Below are 22089 nucleotides of genomic sequence, written 5' to 3' on the forward strand. Positions count from 1 at the left end.
GTTTCAGTTGTTACTGCAAACAGAGCTCGGACTCCTCTGCTGTCAAGTGCAAATGCTTTTTTTTTTTTTTTTTTTACTGGATTTTTTCTCCCTTGCATTATCAGATTCTCACGAATCATTAGATTTAACTTTCTCCAGATCAAGAGTTGTCATCTCTGGATCTGTGTGTAGATCTGAGCCATTCTAAAACACAAGTTCTGAACTTTCTAGTGCTATTCTGTTGCTGGTCTGGTAAGATAAGGGGAGAGTCTCTAGACCTTTATGAAATTGCATGTTAAGCTGGGCACTATGTCTGTGTAGCAGCAGTTGTGAATGTTCTGGTCTGAATAGGTGGAAAATATATTCCTGGAAGGAAAAGAAAGCAAAAAAAACCCCACGCTGGCAGTCTTTCTAGCCAGGAGGGATTGCTAGACATGTGTTTTGTTACTCTGCGTCCTAGATCTGAAAAATGTTATTTGAATACTACTATTTCTTTAAAATTTAATTTCTGCTTCAATTAAATGAGTGTGTTCACTGGTATTAACCCTTTCAGTGTCCTCCTGAGAACATGTATCAGCTGTTGTTCATACTTGTTCTTTGCATTGATAAGGCAAGTAAGTGCACTTTTTCATCATTCCCTTTTACTGACCCACTTCTGAAATGTCATGGACCAAGTTTAAACTCTCATGGGCCACAGCAGATGAGACGATGACATTGTGGAGTTCATTGTGTGCAGTGCCTCTAAGAGGATGTGCTGCATGTGAAGAGCACCCCAGAGAAGCCTGGTTAAATTTGCTTGGGTAGTGATGGGTGTAGAGGAACTCCCAAGTTCCCTGGAAAAACTAGAGCTACTGTCATCTTACACAATAACCCAAGGATGAGCAGACAGAAAATACATTTTGTTTCTCTTTGGGTAATGCCACTTTGTGGATTAGGGCATTTCTCATTTATGCTATGTTATTGTTGAACCTAATTTGGTGAACTGGTATCTTTAAGATGTATTGCTTGTAAACTTGGATCAGATATTTTTTGGGTGCTGTTGCACAATGTGTGTTGTGTTTCAAGTGGAAAGGTGGTTTTGTTCTTCCTTTTACTTGCATATTGTAGAAATAAAGCTTTAATGACCAGTTGAGTGATGAAAGTAATAAATACAATCTGTGTTTCTCTTCTGAGAAATAGCTGCAAATGAAGCTTTGTGTTATGAAAGAATAGGATGGAAACTAGCTTATGCATGCATTCAGTAAAAGCTCATGTTTTGATACAGTTTGAATGAATCAGCAGATTATTTAGTGATGATAATATTCTATTGCTGATCTCTTAAGTATGTGAACTTGTCTGTCTTGGTGAAATTTGTAGGTGGTTTAGTTGTGTTTATACATTTGCCTTGAGGGGAGAAAAGAACTTTGTTAAAGTACAATATATTCAGTACTGGAACATTTGGAAAAAAACCCTTAAATCTGGTAATCCCTGAAACATAATGTCAGATTGAAATATAGTGTCAGATCTTATTTGTAACCTCAGACTTGTATTTTAAATATTTTTCACTTAAGAGATAGTTATTAAACTGTAACTTGGTCTAATCTTACCTTTTTAATGAGTAGAGTAATAAAGCAGAGGTAGCCTGGAAGACCTTGGCTGGAAGGGACCTCTGGAGCCCCCTGCTCAGAGCAGGGCCATCAAATGAGGTTGCTCAGGGCCTTGTCAGCTCACAAATCCTTGAGTTTTGCTGTTTGGTGTAGAGGATGTGGAGAAAAGATTTGACTTACAGTATAATATTCAAATGTTAGCTGAGAAAATTCCCAGTTTCTGGTATTCAAGCAAAACTAATTATAATTGTAGAAGTCAGAAGGTCGTAATTTAAATCTGCATTCACAACTAAATGAAGTACAAGTGCTAACTGAGTACTCTGATAGTATGTGATCACTGACATGCCTCGGTATCCTTGGCGGTACAGCTAGTCACTTGTTTTCATTCCAAGAGTGCTATGTCCCAAAGAATTGAAAATCCTACTGTGTTGGGTTTTGCATAATTTGTTTAATATTATATATAAATGTAACTATGTAGGTATGATGTTGGCTGTGTGTTTACATTTCAACCATATGTTCAGTGTGCTTTAGTTTAGTTTATCTGATTTTATACTAAGACAAAAGTCAGCCATATAAATTATATATGTGGCTGAAAGAAGGGTTAATGTGCTAGGCTAATTTTTCTTTTGAAAATCAATTCCACAGTATCCAAAAGACTTAGTTCCAATATTTCATGGCATTACAGTTTTAGAATGCATTAGCTAGACTGATATCTAACAGTGCTTCACTCAATTTATTTAGTAGTCTAGCAGAAAGCATGCAACAGTGTGTAATGGATTTAATTGCAGTGTGAATGAGCACTTTGAATTTGTTTTATTTGGCTTTGTCTTTTTTTTTTTTTTACCTTCAGATGTTCAGTTCTGTTGTGTGAGATGAAGTTCTCATGACCCCTTGTACAATATTTAGCATATCCCATTTGTTGATTAAAGCTTTTGGTACAGTGATGCATCTTTCACTGGCAAGTTACCAAGTTATTTGCCAAAGGTTTCCTTTTTCCTGAGTAATGAAACTTTTTTGTTTGTTTTCATTTCTGATTAGATTGCTTGTAGGCAGCATTTTTGAGGGGAGATAGGATCCTAAAGATGTTTCAAAAAGGTATCATAATTTTGACAGCAATTTTGGCAGAACTTTCCCAGGGAAATTCTCCACCCACCTGATGAAATAAAGCATTACTAAGCTGGGTTCTGCGAAGGAAGATGTTTTGCAAAGCTGTTATTTGTAAAATCACTGCTATAGTGGATACAGCAAGCAGCTCAGTGAACATGAGATCTGTTGTATTTTTCTCGTAAATAAATACAGTAGAATACGAATGATCCCATTGCTCCACCCCCCACCCCCCTGCGCCCACTGGCATACAGTTGTGTTTTCAGTGTTTTCCTCTTTTAAGAAACCAAAAATTCATGTTAAAATGTTATGTTTTGACATAGAAAAGGTAAGTTATGTTTTGTTCTGGTTTTCTAGGGCAGCAGTCAATAGTAAAGGCTAGTCCTGCACTCTTCATGGCTGGTGGACTTTGTTGTTGAATTTGCTTTAGTGCATATGCCTGCGGGTCAGAGATCCAGGGAGGTGGGGTGAGCTGGGAAGCATGGTGTGGTCAGGTCACCAGAGTGATGCCTGACCATGGCCCTGGAACCAGCCTGTGGAGGTGTCTGCAGCGTCTAGCTCATAGGGACAGTTCAGCAAGCAGCCCACAGGTGGATTTTGGTGTGAACAACTGTTTATTCTAGTCAACCCATCTTTTCTGCGGTAGAAATGGGGCATGTGCTGGGGTGGTAGAGGAACCCTCGCAATGATGCCTTCCTGTGCAGGGCCAGCACTCAGAGCTGTGACCTGCTGCCTCTGCGTGCTGTGCTCACCTGCTGCATCTTCGTGATACTGGTGAGTGAGAGGAGTTTCCTAAACTAAATCACTAAACAGATTCGGTTTGACTAGTCTGAGCTCTCCCTGGACTGGTGGCTTCACAAATGCGATAGGATTGGATGGAGGATTTCTCCCCGCCATTTAGGAAGCATGACTGTTTTTCTTATATTCAGAGGCACATGAAACATTATGTGGGACAGGAAAACATGCTGATATTCTACACACACACACCCCCCCCACACCCCCCCCAAGACTGGAGTAAGCCCCTGCTCACCAAGACCCCATAATTTACTGTCAGTGTGGTCCAAGGGAAGCATTGCTGTGTGGTAGGTGATGTAAATGTTATTCAAGATTATTCTACTGGTGTCTTCAGGCAACTTATTCGAGATTTTTTTTCTGTTTACTATCTTGGCCTAACTCTATAGTGAATCCTGTGACTAAATTAAAAAGCAGAGTAGCTCAACTGGGGGTTTATCTTAAACAGGTAGCTCTGAAAGCCATACTGCAGGGTGGAGAGTGAGGCAAAGCGGTCATGCTGATTTTCATGTAGCTGCCTGCTTGTGGGCAGATGTACACAAGACTTTCTTTTCCATATTTTTCTTGACTAGCAAGAAAAATACATTATACCTATAAACATCTCAAAAATAATTCAAGCTTTTATTGTTCATATAGCATTGCATTGCTTTAAACAAGTCCAGAGTAATTTTAAAGCAATGAAAATATAAGTTGAGATAATTAAAGACTGAAAAGTCTTGAAACACAAACTAAACCTGTTGAATAGTTTTAGTATCCTCTGACTGGTAGAAACCTTCAGGCCGCCTATTTATTCGCATCGTCAATGGATATCAAGCAGAGATTTTTCTAGAACTTATATATAGTCAGTTTGAAAACTTTTTGCTTCCTGATCATATAAAGTAGAAAAAGGACTTGTCTCTCAATACAGTATAAACAAACAGTGCAGCAATTTGACACTAATGATAGAACTATCATTGTATTAGTGTGGAGAGGGCACCTGAGCGGATGCAGATGTACCATACCAAAATGATTGAATGGTACTACTTCACTCAGAGCAGAGGTAGTTTATCTTGGGTTTTTTTGACATACAAGCAGAACTAATACGCTACACTTCCCATTCTTGATACCTACTCCGCAAGCAGGCTGCTTCTGCAAATGTTAATGCTTTACCCGTAGCTGAAGACCGTGGTACTTGGCTGTGAAAGCACTTGGGAGGCTGGCAGCTAGGCCACAGGGCTAAGATGGCTTGACCAATCTTAACATGGTGCATTTGTGTTTCTGAAAGTTTGCCTCGGTAATTTCCTGGTGCTGGTGTTTTTGCATTCTTTTAAATATGCTTTCCTTTACATTCTTGAGTTAAATTAACTTCTGTTCCAGTTCAACATGTGTTTTGGGATCAGATAGCCTCTGATTGCACAGAGAAAAAGGAGAGGTTCTAGGTGGATGAGAATTTTTAGAAATAAGTAGGCAGTCTGGATTTTTGTTGCAGAAGCTTAAGGTTTTTTTTAACTGACTGTTCATTTCAAAATGAAGTATGTACTACTGTAAGCTATTTCACTTACTTGATTTCCGTCCCTTTATTACTTCCATACCCTGTCTTCCCTGTCATTTGCTAATTCAAAGCAAGATCCCTTTCCCAACTATTAAGTTGGGAAACCTCCTGCAATAGCAGAAACAAAAAAGAAGGAACAGAACGAGGTTTAGGTGAGTTAATTTTGAAGTATTGTATAGAGATTACAGGAGAACATGTTCAGGCTTGAATTCAATATGTATTTGATCTCCCCAAGAACAGTACAGAATACTTTGTGGAGTTTTTCAGAAATGCTTTCAAATTAGCTGTCTCTACAGTACTTCACTGAAGTTTAAAACTTGTTCAGCAGATCAGTGAATTTGCCTTTTTCCTTTTGTACTTAATCCCTTCAGTCCTGTGTGACAGCCCAACCCATACTTGCTGTATTGTGACAGACGGTCTAAAAATCCTCTTAAATGTCAGAGCCACTGGATAAAAGGATAAATAGGTAGTGACTTGCAGATGACTACAGAAGGTTTTTGTTTTTTCAGATTTGGGGGTTCCGATGTAATCAGTAGAGAGAGATGTATGCTCCTTTATAGCAGCTCTCAAACATACTGATTACATATTTGTTTTCTTCAATTAACTTCTGTGGCTACTTCTGAAGCAGTTCAGAGATTGTATAAAAGTCTGCAAGTTAAAAACCCTCGGTAGGATACATAGATTTGTAGGCTTTAGAGTTTTTTGACCTTAAGAAACTGCTAACAAAATCAGCACTATTTTAGAATTATGTTTAGAATGGGAACTTTTAATTTCTCTGACCCTTTTTGTCTGCACCATTGTATCAGAGGACTTTCTGGCTGCATGTGTGTTATATTACAATATTTCAGGAAAACAAAACAGAGTAAGGGACTTTCTATTGTAATTCTGAGAGCAGTAAAACTAAGGAAGAAGGAAAGGCTGTGATTTGTTCTGTTGATTGGAGGATATGACTTTCTAAACAGTTTATATTATTAACTGCATTTGACAGAGGTATGCTTATGTGTATACAAAGTGTATATTTCATCCAAAACTTGAACATCATTTAACATCTTTTGCTGCAGCAACAAGAACTTTAAAAATTTGCACTGGGTATAGCACAGAGACTGATGAGTTAATCTTTTTTGCCTTTTATTAACTACTATGAAGTACATGTTACTTGCAGTAATAAGCCTTCTTTCCATGGAGGGAGTTTACAAATATAAACCTGTATTTTGTTAGTTGTCTTAAGGAAAAAGTCAAGTTACATCGGTATGCATTTATTTTCATAGAGATGCCCTGTTGCTGCTATTTAAAAGCAGGAGGGATTGAATTGTAACCTAATGATTATGGTCAAATACACAAGAGTTATTTCTATAGAGTAGTACTTTCAAAAGTACTAGAGTGAACATGATACTTAACCTGAGTAGCACCCTTATAAGAAAACATCTGTGTTTCCCAGTGCCAATATTTTTTTTTATTTTTGCAACCGTAACGAGTCTACCTGTGTGTAGGCTTTCTTTCACTGATGACCAGTCTCTGTGAAGAGCACACCTCAAAATGTTTGTGCCGTGTTGAAGAAGCAGGTAGATAAACTTCAGTGACTCCTTGCTTGTCTATTTGAAACGCCTCCACAAGCACCCAAGTAGGGCTTGTCCCTCTGCCCTGTTGCTTAGAGGGACTGTGGCCAAGAAAATGAGTCTTTGGCTCAGTATTTTCAGTTGCCAGATTTGCTTTGCTAGATTAGTATCCCGTTGTATTGGAACAGGGAACGTAGAATATGTTCACTTAAAACTGGAGAAGTTTCTGTCTGTTTGTCCTAAGGGATGGATCTGACTTTTACAGTGATGACCTTCTGGTCTGTTTATTGAATATGGTCCTTGACTTTTTACTTAATTCATTCAAGCACATTATTCTTCTACAGGTCCATTAAAGTAAAAAATTCAGTGTACCCTGAGCAGAAGGGTTATTCGTTGTGCCAGGGAAATCAATACAAGATGCCTATTAGCAGATTAAATTTTTGTTTATTCTTGAGGTTTTCTTTGTTACTGTATTTGTTTAAGGTTTTGGCTCTAATGAGCATATAGGAATGTGAGTTATGGAAAAATAAGAATACTGAGTCTCTTTCAAATATGTATATGTAGACTTCAAATGCTTCACTGGGTATAAACTGAGTAGGAGAACATACGTGGAAAGTCTTTCAAGTGTCATCTGGGATACGTAATCTTTTGTATATTCTTAGTATCTAGCAGTCTGGAAACTAATGTGGTTGTCTTGGAAACAGCCTTTATTTTCCTTTTGTGAATATCTAGATGTGAAATCATTGTCTTCCTTGAAAATCTGGAAGTAATACTTCTGAAAGAAATAACTGCAAATTTAACATGGTTGTCCTCTATTAAAAGAATTGATACGGGAGTCTGTAAGTGATGTTTGCATTGTGTGCTTTAATTATAGGTGTGTGATTATGTTGCTAAAACAGTCTTTAGTTTTTTTTAGGTAAAATGCCTGTACTTAGTGGTGATATTAGTCTGGGAATTATCTGCAGTGAAGCACTTTGTCAAGATTTCCTAGCTTAATATTTAAATGGAAGTGTTACAGTATAACTGATGCATTGAGGAAGTTAAGTTTCTAAAAACGAACTGATACTGTCACTTCCAGACTTTTCCTTGACCTGCTTTAAATTAACAGCATGTGATAAAACCTTGAATATTCTGTGAGATTGTAGCATAGTATTTGCCAGACAAAGCATCAGCAGTAGACAAAAGCACAGGGTGGCTTTCTTACTAGCCTAAGAGCTGCCATGCACAGCGTAAAATGTCGAAGCAAAATAATTATTTCTTGAACTCAGTTTCTGTATTTCAAACCACTGAGAATTTGTTAGGATTTATATGAAAACGTGAAACAATGTTCTTGAAAGAAGTTTAACTTTTCCAGTCTGTAGCTTGTTTGTCCAGTCACAGCAGTCTGAGAGTTTGGTATTAGTAACAGTGTAATTAGATCAGAGTTTTTACAGATGAAGGTCCAGACTGAATAGTTTTCCATGTTTTGTTGTTGTTAACTATGTTAAGTTTTAATGGGGTTTTACTATACTTCTCTTTCAAGTATTTTTGTCTCCAATACCCATATAAAAGGCTTTCAAACACTGTATACTTCAGAGAATTTTTTTTTTTATCCTTTCATAAAAAAGTCCTTTTTTTCAGTGGAGCTCACACTCTGAATGATAGAACCTGTCCAAGGGAAGAGATTCATGTTCTTTTTGAGTCATTGGAACCCGTTTGTGTGACCATCTCCATTGTTCTACCTCCTATCTCTTCCTCCTGTGCCGTTTTGTGCTGCATCTGCATTTTAGATTGGTCTATTTTCAGAATGTAATTAGTAATTTATTTTTTCTTAAATGTTCGTTTTTTTGGCTAGTATGTTCAGATTTTTTTCCCCCCTTCCTTCTTCCCTAGAATGAGCTCAAGCTTGCTATTTAAGGCCTGAGGTGGAGCTTATTAGCGTGAGTGGAGAGGATCTCAAAGACTATGGTTGTTAGGAGATGATGCAAAAAGCTTTTAGTGACCTAGATTTTGGCCCTGGTGTACAATACTGATGTAAGCATTGTGCATCCAGAAAGAAATAATTAATCACAGCTTGTTTTCCCACAAATGACAGTAAAGTGACTCTGATGTACTGTAGTGCCGTTGTGCTCCATTTCAAACTTAATAGCATTTATATATGTTTACCTTGATGGTCAGGCCACAGACTTCCCACTTTCACCTCAAATTATGATCTCATAAGGCTTTCATGAAAAAAAAGATTAAATAACATGTTATTTAAGCTATAAACAATGCTGAGTTAATCCTTGAGTTTTTTTCACATTCCTCTAAATAAATGTCATTTTTTCCAGTTTAACAATATTAGTAAACTGTTTAAAAAAAAGTAGTCTATTTTATACCTTCCTGATCAAATAATAATTCTCCATGCTGATTGCTAAGTATTACATAATTATATTGCCTGGCTCCATTTTAGCTGAAAAATTTTTCATTCTCTCCTCCCAAACTGCAAACAAGCAAGCAACCAAAAAAACCCCCAACCCTTATATGTTAACAGTTCTGTATAGTTGCGGTATGTGCGTTGTTGTGTTACTGTGATCACTATCCTGAAATCTGGTCAATAATCACATATACTAGCATCCTTCCTAAATCTCCTGGGAAAATGTGATCCTGTTAAAGTTCTTGTGGCTCTTCCTTTTAGATTAACTTTTAGAAAACGTTGATATTTTCTGACTGTTCCCATTTTTTACAATCCAGTGACTTTGTCCTGGAGAAATCTGTTTTACCTCTGTGCATTGTAATTAGGAATGGTGACATGGTCTTTCATCCCCAGAAATTAAAATATATATAATTCAAAGTTTTCTAAGGATGTGATTTGCTTCAGGATGTTGCTGAGTCTGACTTCAGCAGCATTGCTCAAAGATAAAATAAACTCCAGGGGAGAGATTATAGATTAATTCAAGGAGAAGTGGCATTTTTGTTGCCTTTTGTAATTAAAAAAACACAGAACAAAACAACTAATGAACACTTTCCTTTTACCATAAGAAAGGAAGAAGGTTGATTGAAGCCAGTCATCTACAGCCAGTGAGAGAGAGAGATACCTAGCTGCTTTCGCAGTGATGAGACCCACATCTCTGGAGGACAGTGTATGCAGTCATCACATGTTTAAGATGGAAGTTTCTCTTTCTGATGCTTAGCACGAAGACAACCTACGTCTCTAATTTCACTCAGACATGAAATATTTAGATGTAGACAATCCCATTGCAAGTGCTAGGCTATCCTCTTGGCTTGAAATAGCCTCTACAAATCTTTCCATCTAATAATGGACTGAAATACAAAATAGCTTATCCAAGCTGCTTTTTGCACAACTTGTTTTTAGAGCTTCTCATTAATTAAAGTTAGCTATATTTGTTAGAAAAGGGAGGATTTTATTTTACCTGCATTATTTTCCTTTGGGGGTAGGAGATGTATCCTGTAGTGAGATGGATTCTCCACATTTATGTTCTTGAAGAGTATTTGAGGAACTGGTTTGGCCTCTGGCAAACCATGTCATTTTTATATCTGCTATGTTTTGCATTTGTGATTAAATGAACTTTGTGTACTGCTCTGCTGTCCGTGTTTTTCCTTCCCTTTCTGGAGTGCCACCGTAGTGGCTGCCTCAGCAGAGGGGCAGGGACAGTGACTGTGAGTTAACAACTCTGGTTTAGTCCCGTTCTGTTTTTTTTTTTTTTCCCTTTGGGGATTCCTCAGCTGCCCTGCTCAACAGGTGGTGATGCACAGGCAAAGAACAGGGATCTTGCCCTGGGAGCAATGCAGTGTGCACTGTTGCTATATTAGAAAAAAATGCTTAAAAAAATCTGGTTTTGTTCTTTCACGTAATCTGAAGTTTAAAAAAAATTGTATGAAAGTGTGCTTTCCTTTAATTTCTGAAAAGAGGGCTTGCATTTTTTTAAAATAGTAATTTTTCAGCTTTAATAAAAATAAATTATTCTTTCTGGCAAATTTTTTGATTCTAATATGTGCTTAAAGTTTCAATGTAGTGTACTTATGGTTGGTCATATAAGCTACTCAGTCAGTTTAAGTGTTCATGTTTTTATAAATAGCAAACCTCTTAATAAAACATACCTATTTAATATGTTATGTCCTAACTTCTGCTTAACTGAACCCTTCTATTATTAATGGAAAATATGAAGGATGGCTGAAATTTGAAGTGTAACAGAAATGGCAGTTTTTAGCTTGTCTGTTTCTTTATGTCTAAAAGCTGTCAGAAGGTGGTAAACAGATCTCAGAACAGCAGTGTTTATAACCAAATTGCTCTCGTGAAGTATAGATAAATCGTTTAACAGAAGAGCTAATTAAATCTGTAGCCTGTAGCGTAGCCACTGACATCCTGTCCATTAGCAACCCTGGTGCTTCACTCCAGCCACAGAGCTTGAGTTTATAGTATGTTTAATTTGAGTGACAGAGGTTTGTGTGTAAATGCAAAGAGAATTAGAATATTATTTAAGTAATACCTCAAGATAAGCAGTGATGAACACAGGACCTGAAAAGTATTTGCTTGCTTACCTCTGTTGTTGCAGCCTTTGCTGCCTGCAGCACCGTCTGAGTTCTCCGACTGCAGCTATGGCTACCTTAGCCCAAACCACGGGCTGTTCTATGGTGTTCTTTAACATATCCATGCTGGGAAAATCTTCCTGGTTTTGAAACCAGAAAACTTAGTGTTGCTTTGCACGACTGTGCCTCACTTGGTAGATATTAAACATTTTGTTGATGGATTCTGTGCTGTGACATTGGTAATGAAAGGGATGCTAGAACAAGAAAACATGAGGAAGAACATTGGTTTCTATGACAAATAAGTTTGTAGCTGTAGCATAACCATATTTTTATGATGACAAACTTGTTTGTAATACTTTATTTAACTGGAGCACAATGTCATTTTAGAGGCCTTAATGTTGCTTCAGAATGTGAGTTTTCTGCTGCACTGGAGCTGTAGTATCTGTGGATGAAACATTTGGCCTTATACCTTTTGGATGTTGGTGTTTTCCAGGGTTACATGTAAAGTCCTACAGCATTTTCAGAAATAGAATGCTCTTTGAGATCTCCCTCTTTTGCTCACACTACAGTTGTTATTCCAACATTTTTTGCACAACTACTCAGTAACCACTCTCCCTACATCTAGGCTTTCGGCTGGAGTAGCATTAAGCCAGTGCTGAATGTTTGTGGAAATTCCTCTTGCTAAGAGTTGCCTCTGGTTTGCTGTTACCTGAGCATTCATCACGTGTGACTTAAATACCAGAAGAGAAAGTTGTTTTTTGACATTCTGTCAAGACTTGCAGTAGGAGCTGGACATCTTTATTCCCCGGAGGTCCTCTGCTGTGCTGGGTACCTCAGAACAAAATTCCCATCTTCATTCTGTTGCCCTTTTCCCAGCAATTACTATTTTAATTTTCCACGTAACAAATTGATAACACCAGCCATATGTCATTACCTGGTATTATTCAAATACCATCTGATGAGGATTTTCAAAAGCAGGAGGAAGGCTTACTCACCACCCTTTATAGTATATTGACTTTTTTTTTTTTTTAAAAAGTGATCATGGTGTGTCCTTTACAAAAACGAAGGTGGTTTGAAATGATCTGGTCATATATTGTTCCTGTTAGAGGATGTGTGACTTCACGTAACTGTTTATTCAGATTAGATAATTTCTTTGACAGTAATTGTATTTTATGCAATTTTAAAAATATTTATTTGTTATTTAAAATGGTCTTATAGGGTGAAGTATAGGATGGCTTAATGTGTATACGAAAATATCCACTGAAATTCTGTATTAAACTGAGCTTAAGTGTGGTAGAATTTTCTTGGTTTGTTATTATATTTCTAACTATACTCACAGCTTCAGGTAAAATATATGAAGATGCTCTGGAATTCCATGAGGTGCATCTCCTATTTAAAAATCACTCTAGAAAGATTTTGTCTTTTGCTGATACTTGGTTTAACAAGCAAAACAGTTTTGTAGTAAAAATACAGTAAATCAATTGCAGAAATCTATCTGAACATGCATAAAGTAATTAATTCAACATATCTCTGTACAATAACAGGAACAGGTTGTTCCTTGCTGTGCTGTTTGTTCATAGTTGTTTCTTCATGCTACCGTCCCAGCAGCATGTGTTTGATTTTGCTCCTAGTAGTAGCAGCAGCATTTGAAATGCTGCAATTTTAAGTTGACTTCCAGGGAGTGAGGAGGGTGGCCTGTCAGGCCATGCTTGTTTTTTTGATGTCACTCAGAGAAAAATCAACTTAAAATAGTTTGATAGTGCTTCTCAGTGCCTGACTGTGCCCTGTGTGTTTAACACATCTCAGAGTAGCGGCTTGTGATCTGGTAATGTTGTTTATCAATGTTGTCATTAATTTGACTGCAAGTGGAGATAGCCTTTTGGAACGGATGAATATATTAGCTTTATATTTTAACTGCTTGAGTGAGATTAAAATTTTAGACCTTTTCTTAAGAGAAAATCTGGCAAGAAAGTGAATCATACAGGTAGTTACTGTAAACAGACATATCCTGCCTTTTTCTGTCTAAATGAATCTTACAGGATTTTTGAAGCAGTTGTCTAAAATGTATCATTGTACATGTTGAGGACACCAAAAAACCCAGAAATTATAATTACCATTCTTCCTGGTGAGAATGGGCAAATAGACTCAACCCATTTAATCTTATGATTAAATCATAAATGTCTATCAGCATTTTATATTCACGTGTGAGATAAATATCAGCATGCACTGGACCAGGTAGGAGTACATCTGGCAGTCAGGGAGAGTGGGGCTTTTGGTTCTGTGATTTAATCCTTTCTCAACTTTGAAAACAGCAAGGCTGATACCCTTTCTGTAATGTGTGATATTTTAAAAACTCAAATTTCACCCATCCCCTTGCCCTTTTGATGAATTTGTGCATTCTGTGGATGCTTATGAATCAGAGAGCAGAGGAAAATGGTGCACTTGCTTCAGTCAGTGAATTTGAATAAAATCCCCTGTGGTTATTGACTACAGCAAATACTTTCTGTGTTTTTTTAGAAATCACTTGGGGGTTCAAGAATTTAATAACGTCATAGGATTTTAGGAGAGCCTAATGGCTGGATTCATCTTGCATGCTGTAGATGCCAACATGATCTGTGGGCAGAACCAATATCTCTAAGGAGTGCATCAGAGCATTCAGGTGAGGCATCTGCCTCTCTTCATCGGCGATACAGAGAATGTTTCAGAGTGTCTCTCTGGCCGCATGTACTGTTGGCAATGCGGAGACCTGGCCAGTCTGTACCTCAGACTGTTATCCTAATTTAAGACTGGGATGGATACTGGGAGGAGCCGGACTCTGAGGGTGTCTGTGATACGCATGGCCAGCATGCTGGGATCGAACAGTGTATAAATCAGCTTTTGGTGGTCAATGGTTAGAAGAGGTTGTCTTGACTTGAGCTTGATTCTGACCCTCTTTGTTTCTGGTAGCAGTCATATACAAGGGGCAAAGGCTTTAACCATTCAGCTTTTTTTTTTTTGTTTGGTCTTTTTCATGTAGGTGCCCAGAAAGTATACAGCTGGTGCAGGCAGAGCTACTTACAAAGAAACAGCCAACAATCCTGAAAAACCTAAGGGGCAGAGATTGCCCTTGACTGACCTGCCACGCTTGACCCTCCATGCAAGGGAGGAGAGAGCACCTGTGTACCTCTGCCATCCTTGTGTGTGCTGAGCCTAGCTCTGTGAGGATGCAGGCTTACTTGTCTTCCATTTTGTCTCTCGTGTCTCTGGTTCTGTGAGCACAGTGTGAACTGTAATTGAAGTAAGATGCCCTGGGAAAATCTGCCAAGGATTTGTGTCATGATTGACAAAGGAGTTTTGTTATATTTGGAAGATGGAGTTATATGCAAAATAAAATGAAAGGTAGAAGTGAAGTAATTTTCCTTGTTTGATAAAGCTAAGTAAAGGTTTGTTTCAGGTCAGCTGGTAGGGGAGATGACACTAAGAAATAGTTAAGTTCTGTATCTGTTAAGTTCTAATGAAAACTAGAGCATACACAAAAATGCTGCTCCTCCTTATTGCCTGGGATGCACTGTGATCGTCATATTTTGTGACCAAAGGTATAGTATTGCAAAAACAAATGTTAGCTTGCTTTTTGGCTTGTTTTTTGGGTGGGTTTTTTTCAGGTTTTTTTTGTTTCATTATGCTTTTAAAGCTGTTACTAGACTTTGGAGCTCAACATATTAGAGTTCATGTGCAGTTAGCAAAATGGTGCGTTTTCTGTGTAGAAGCTGAATCTTAAATTACAGAACTCTGTACTATGTACTAGCAATTTATGTGGTACCTTTCTGCAGATCACTGATTACCTACTAACAGTATGAATTTCTGAGGGAACAGTAATGTGTTAAACACTTAAATATCCCAAGCTTTGTTCATTCCTCATCTGGCATTGCAGGCAGGGAAAATGAGGTATGCCATATAGTTGATCTTTCCCCAGTGCTTTTGTAAAGGCTGAAACGTATTTTCTTTGGTGCATCACTGCATTTGGTAAAATGAGGTGATAAAGTTCTGTTTTCTGTCGTGAGCCAACCAAAACCCAGCGTGTTTTCAGGGTCCAGTTTTGAGGTTTTGTTCACATTGCAAATTGATGTGAAACTGCAACTGTTGAGGCTTTCTGGCATGTACTTGTTCAGCTAGAAAATGAGTGGGGAAAAAAGAGCCAGTGGTGACGTGTCCAGATGGGAGCACGCTGGTGTGCTGTGAAGCAGAACACCTGGCATCAAGGCGTGGGGAAAGGCAGTCCATCGCTGTGTGTCTGGATTCAGGGCAGCTCTGAGAGCGGGTGTTGCGGCTTTGTTGAGGACCAGCACTTCTGGATTCTTGAACGCTGATGCTTTGTGAAATGTGATGGTCTGATGTTAGATTAAAAAAAAAAATAAAAAAAAATGTTGCAGACTCTTTACCAGTAATTAATTTTTTTGGAAAAGATGGTCTTCTAGTCAACAAGGTTTGAAAAATTGTAACTGGTCTTTAAATGGCCTTCAGTTAATCCTCAGTTCTGTGGCCGATGCCTGCGGCAGTAGCCCCAGGTTGCTCTCAGGTGGTTGATTGTCAGTGGTGGCGAGGGCTTTTCTTCTACTGTAGAACCTGCACAGGGTTTGTACACGTAGTTAGGTGTCTTGATAAGGCATGGAGAGTTTCATGTGGTTTGCTTTCAGTATTGTTCCTGAATTATGCGCTGTGAATGTTGTTTGGTATAATGGAAGTGTCATTTTTTTGGAGTCCAGAGTCAATACTAACTAGATTGTTCTGTGCAGAAATTTGAAGATGGAACGGGGTGGAATAGTTGGTGTGTAACACGTTGGTGTGTTACTGATCTGCTGACATCTGTCCCTCTGTCTGGGTGAAATATTCTGTGAATCATGAAGTGAAGGCTTTTTAACCCATTATTATTTTTTATCTTGTTACTGTTTGATTGTTCAGTCATCAGGAAAAAATTTTTTTTAGTTCCTTCTAAACCCTGGACTAATTCTACCATAAGGTAATACCACTGTAGGATTACTGCAGGAATTAACTGTAGTGTTGCTGTCCTGAACGCATATTTAATGGAAAAAGGGGAGAGGTGTTGTGAGGAAGAACCTCAGTGTTACAAAACTGTTGTTATTTTTCTCATTAGGTAACTGTTAACACAATGTTCTAACACTACAGATTTCTCTGTTAGGAATGAGGAATCAGTTTAGTTCAGAGTCTGTATTAATAAAAAATTGCATTTGTTTGCCCAGGTTGTTTTATCTATCTATTTTCTTTAAATAGCCATGAATTAAGCTTTGCAGGACTGGTAAGATCCTGCTGACTTTGGAAAGGCTTGACATCGTCCATAAACAATGTAATGCATTTATGTTAGTAAATATTATCATTTTATAATTTATCACATGCTCATGAATAACATTCTTCCTTCTTACCGACTTCTCCGGAATTATTAGAGATACAGCTGAAGCAGTGGCTTTAGTAGCTTTGTTAGTAACTGGATTAACAATTCAGTATGCAATAATGATGGTTCCTTTAGCTGAAAACTGGAAATTAAAATAACGCTTATATCTCATTGCTATAAGCCTGTGCTTTTGAATACTCCTGATATTTAACCCTTTATTAAAAAAAAAGTGTTACCATGTAACACGGTTGTCATTCTCATTCATTCAGAGTACAGGTGTTTTTTTAGTTCAGTGTCTTATACTATATTCAGAGTTGTGCTTGAAACCTTAAGGTTGCTTTTAAGAATACTTTACTAAAGTAGGAGAGAAGCCCATATTTTTCCAATAAAAATCAACTTTTGAAATCAGTGTCTTAATTGTGGGCTTTGTTTTTAAGATCCTCTTATGAAAAATGGAAGTCTAGGCTCCCTTCCAACCCAGTGTTGAAATGCGTGCTTAAGTTTAAAACAACCAGGTAGGTTCACTGACTTCAGTGAGTATGCACGCTGTGAGGCTTTTCACAAATTCACTCACTACAGCTTCTTGAAGAGCTGCTGCAGCAGGGCTGGTGCTGGGCAGAGCAACCCGGGGGGCGCACAAAATCCATACTGATGGGCTTTGAACACAGTGTGTCAGTGGTAGCACCACTAACTGAATTAGATTTGCAGAACTGCTGTCCTTGCAAAACATCAAGTGTTGGACTTTAGAAAAGTTTTAATGGTCAAAGATTGCTCCAGAGTGGTGAGAAAGCAATTTTCCAACTGTGCCCACATTATTGGTGCGACCTGTTGGCCACCTGCATTTCTGCTGTTGAGAAAGTTTTGCTTTTGTAATGGTCCTCAGCCTGGTATTGATGTAATACATACTGACCATTTTGCCTATCCACTGACGTAAATGCTGTTATTTAAGAAAACATTGTCCGAATGCTTTCTGTTACAACAGGATTGAAAGTAAGTCTGATCAAACTTACTTATGGTTGACACAGTACAGAAATGGGGTTATCATTTTCTTTTTTCCTTCGGGAAAGGAGCATGCAGTATGGAGGTATCTGGCCTTGAAACCCCTTCTTAATCTCCCCTAACTTTTAATATTGCTAATTTATTCCAAAACAGACTGGCAGAATGACAGAAGTCTCACAGTTGCTGAGTTCCTGCTGCCTTTGGAGCAGTCCAGAGCTGGGTGCAAATGACCTTATCAGTTCCCAGAAATGCAGAGAGGGGTTAGGCAGAAAGGATTAGGGCATTTGTCTAACTATAGATTGCTTTTTCTAGTACATACCTTCAAGAATAATGCTCTTCCAGATGTTTTTACAGAGTGAACCCTATTGACATCCTGCTAGATAGAAAACATTTTAATAGTTGTAACTACATAAATATAGTTGATCTATAATTAAACTTTGTTATGTTTTCAGTAGTAGTACGTGATATGACAGAATTAATCTTACATATGATACATATGTTAAACTAGCCACATGAAATTGACCATAGATACTAGAGGTGTCTTAATAACTCCTCTTTCTTATAAGAAGTGTATTTTTTTTGTCATTTGGTGTTGATTAACAAACTATTGTAGAAGATTGAGTAAGAGTGTGCAGTTATGGTAAAATGGTATTAAAGTTGACCTGAATCATTTTTTTGACCTTTGTATTCCTTCCTCCTTAGAACTATGCAGCAGTGATACAGCAACAAATTAATGAGGACAAACAAAACTTGAGAGAAAAGACTGTATATGGAATCCAGCTCACAGAAGAAAAACTTCATGACTTCCGTGATGAACAGATTGGGCAGCTGAAGGAACTGATGGACGAGGCCACCAAACCTAATAAAAAGATTGGTATTTCTAAAGACTCAGAACACAAAACCTGAAAGGTTTTAAAAATTGTTGTAATGCATAGAGAAGCATTTTGAAAACTTCCTTTTCCAGTCAGACTTGAATGTGGTTTCTGTGGAATAATGGGCACTGCAGATGCCATAACTTGTCTGAAACGGATGTCTCTGGCTGTTTGGCTTTATATGCAAGAATAAATGTTAAAATGGTATAATCACAATGATTTTATGTTAATTGCAATATTTTTCCCCCCCTCCTAATGGAAGGTGGAGACTTAAAGAATTTGGTAAAAGTAAATTGACATTTTTAAAATAGGAAGTTTTTTTTTTTTTTTTTTATCTTTGTACTGATAGGGCACAACGTCTTTCTGTTTGTCTGTCATTCTCTGCCTTAATGGAAAAGATGCAATTAGCATTTGTTTTCTGATGTGGATTCAGTAGACAAAGAACAAAGATACGGTACTAGAGTGGATTTGTTTTGATGGGAAGAAATGAGCAGTATTAGAAAAACATACTGCTGTTGAAATTGAAAGTTGTTTTTCTTCTTGAGCTTTATTGTGGAATGTGTTTTAAAATAACTGATGTAGTTCATTATAAAATTGACCTTGAAGGAACCACTGGCTTATGAAGAAAATCCTGCATTTTTTTCAAAGCTAGACTTGGGTTATTGTTACTATCTAAAATGTTTAAAAAGCATTCATGAGTTGGTTGTACTGTAGTTAGAATTCAAAGGCTTTTTAAAAGCTCGGTAACCCATCTTAGTCAATATTTTATATAGGTCAGAATTTGTAAACTCCTCAATCACAGAACTTACTTGTTGATAATACCGTATGACAAAAATTAGTAATTTATTTGTAATAAGTCAAGTCTTTGTCAGGACAGTGTGTGCCTGCCTATTGTAATACCCTGTTGGGACTAAGGAAAGTTCTGGCTTTTTATCTGCTAAGAAAAACACACCTTCCTTTCTGTGCAAAAGACAGCTTTCATTTTTGCATTTCAAACCTAGTTTTATATTATTAGTTTTGTTCTATTTCTGGACCTTTCCCTGTCTGTTACCCACAGTGTGTTCAAGAGAACATAATTTCTTTCCTCTTGGGGGATAACAGCTTTGACAAGTAAGCACAGTTCCATCTGTCTCAAGTTGTAACAACATGCTGTTTGCCAAAGCTATGCTCCTGGATCCTAACGGGGGGCAATTTGTGGAGCAGCCTGCTTCTCTCTCCCTTACTTCTCTTCCCAATTCTTTACTAGGATTTTAGGTTGCAGGTTGGCCATTTCTATTAAAAGTCCCATTGCAAGACTCCTGGGTAAGGAATACTTACAGTTGCTTTGCTACATCTTCCTCTGGCAGCCGCAACCTTTGTTGCAGGTGCTGTAGGGACATCATTTAGTCTCAAGGGCCTAATCCAGACAGGATCGAAGAGCAGTGATGACATCCAGACTGCAGGACTGAGGTTCACAACTCCTGGTTCCTGGTGCTTCAGGGGCATGGTTGGAGAGAATGGCAGCTCCCTTCTGGCCTGCTATGGACCGAGATCTTGCCCCAGCGTGAAAGTGGGAAGCAGATGGGATGTACGCTCAGGGAGCTTGAAAGTTGTCTCTGATACTGCCATTCATACATATCTAAAGCTATTTTCCTTTTAAACTTCAAAGTCTGTAAAAGTCCAACCCAGCTCAAGAGTTTAGGGCATAAGGATGTATTCTGTTGCACGTCTATCAGATGTACATTAACCAGTAATTTCCATTACTGGATCTACGCAGTTTTAATACCAAAAGCAATGTTTGGGTGTTAACAGAGTTTGTTTCCTCTCCTTGATCACTAGCACACATCTGCCTGCTGTCCAGTCAATATCCAGGTTGCTTCAAATTTATTCCCAATACTGCAATTCAGAGCATAATTATCTTTATCAACACATTTAATGAAACTTGTTAGTTCAATGAAACTAGCTAAAATACTTGTTTTGCATTTGTCTACTCATGTGTGTACCTAGATAATGTGCATTTCTAGAGGCTAAATTAATTTATAATGAAAATTCTCTAATGTATGAAAAATCTAAGCTTGTAATGAGACCTAAAGTGAGTTGGAGGTGAGGGTAAGCATCTTTAGATCCACAGTCCCTTTTTAAGGAAATCTGACATTTTTTTCTGCCATTCCCAATGATAGCTCATATTTTGTACAATGTTTGCATTCTTGTTTTAAACAAGTCTTACAAAACCCAAAATTCTACAACAGGAATGAAACATCTCTAAAGATTGCTGGCTTTAAGACAGCCAGTGCTAATATTAAGGAATGCGCTGATCCAAGAAGTGCTTACACAAGTGTTGGGCATGGGTGGCCCCACAGAAGCTCTGCAACACCTACACCACCATGCATGAGTGAAATTCTTTGATTTGCAAGTGTAGTTAATGACAGTTAAATTGAGGAAGAGGATGAGATTCTCATCCTGTCCACAGAAGGGTAGAGCAACAAAGATGCTTTGTCCTTAGTTTTATTTTTTTAAGGTGTAGGGTACTTTCTGTGGGGAATTTTACACAGGGTTTGATGGATAATGAAAGCATCCATCAAAATTACTTGAAAACTACAAGCAACATGCTAATTCAGATGGCAGAAGAGTTGCTTAGAAAAAAGATACTAACCACCTTGTAATGAAAAATAGCTATGGTCACTTCAGAAATGAGTACAAAGTGTTAAGCTGTGTTCCGTGTGCGTTGGTGTGAATTGCTGTTTCACAACTAAACACTGAAAAGCTCCTACCGCCCTTAAAGACCTCTCTCCATTCAGCTTATCCATTAAGAAAGATCCTTTGTATTTTGTTGATCTTAAATCCACTTGGCTCTTCTAGAACTAAAAGAGAGGGATAAAATTCACTGGTTAATTTGGTTAAACCTTGTCTCCTTGTCTGTGGTAACAGTTAATGTGATTGCCTCGCAGCTGGTAGGAGTTGAAGGGAGCTGAAGTTTTAGATAGCTGGAAAAGGCATGAGCTGAAGTCTTTATCGACAAGCAAGCAGTTCTCAGAAATCTGTCATATTAAAAATTACCAGTTTTGATATGCAAAATATGGTTATGCATCTTACAAAGAACAGCCAAAAATTTCATTCTTTCAGTGTTTTATTATTTCTGCAAAGTAGGTTTATGCTTTTTTTAACTGGATGTCCAGCAAGAGCTATTAGAACATGATTTTCTCGCTTAAAAATAAATTAAAAATTTAACATATTGAAGGTAAGATTTAAGAAGTAGTTTCATTTCTCAGCTATTTGAACTTCCTTTAATATTTTTGAATTATTAGTGGGCTTTCTATTTCTTCATCTTGGATATGTGTTTATGAGAGGCTAGTTATTCACCAATGATTCAATGGCCAAGTTTTCATTGGCTTCTAGGTAAAAAAATTGAACAATTAGTGAAGGAGCAATACCATGCCTTTTCCTGCCTGTTACCTATTTTAATTTTTATTCTCTATAGTCAAACAAATAGCAAAGAGAGGGCTGAATCTCTCAGCAGACTGATTTACTCGAAGTGTGAACACAGAGGGTCCACATACCTTTGAGGGAAGGTGAAAGCTGAATCACTGTAAAAGGCATCTTCCATTCGAGGGCGAAAGATGTCTCTACATGCTGCCCTCCTTAACTGTTGATTTTCAGACCTCTTGGAAAGGGTTTCAAGGTAAACCCTTCCTGCTGGAGGATACAGATGCAGCAACACAGGTTTTGTAACAGAACTGGCTGACCCACCTCCTAGTGACGTGTGTCCCGGTGCTGGACTGGGCTTGGTGCGTCTGCC

At 37.8% G+C, this 22089-nt stretch overlaps 1 protein-coding gene across 1 annotated transcript in view; it reads left to right on the forward strand.

Moving 5' to 3' along the window:
* SDHAF3 (succinate dehydrogenase complex assembly factor 3) overlaps nt 1-21530 on the forward strand; it is a 37564-nt gene extending 16034 nt beyond the window's left edge. The window contains exon 2 of the mRNA XM_037385610.1: nt 18145-21530. Within this exon, the coding sequence (XP_037241507.1) occupies nt 18145-18348 (204 nt within the window). The 3' untranslated portion in view covers nt 18349-21530. The remainder of the gene's footprint in view (nt 1-18144) is intronic.
* The last annotated feature ends 559 nt before the right edge of the window (nt 21531-22089 follow it).

The sequence above is a fragment of the Falco rusticolus genome, chromosome 4 (assembly GCF_015220075.1).
Source record: "Falco rusticolus isolate bFalRus1 chromosome 4, bFalRus1.pri, whole genome shotgun sequence".
Classification (NCBI taxonomy): Eukaryota; Metazoa; Chordata; class Aves; order Falconiformes; family Falconidae; genus Falco; species Falco rusticolus.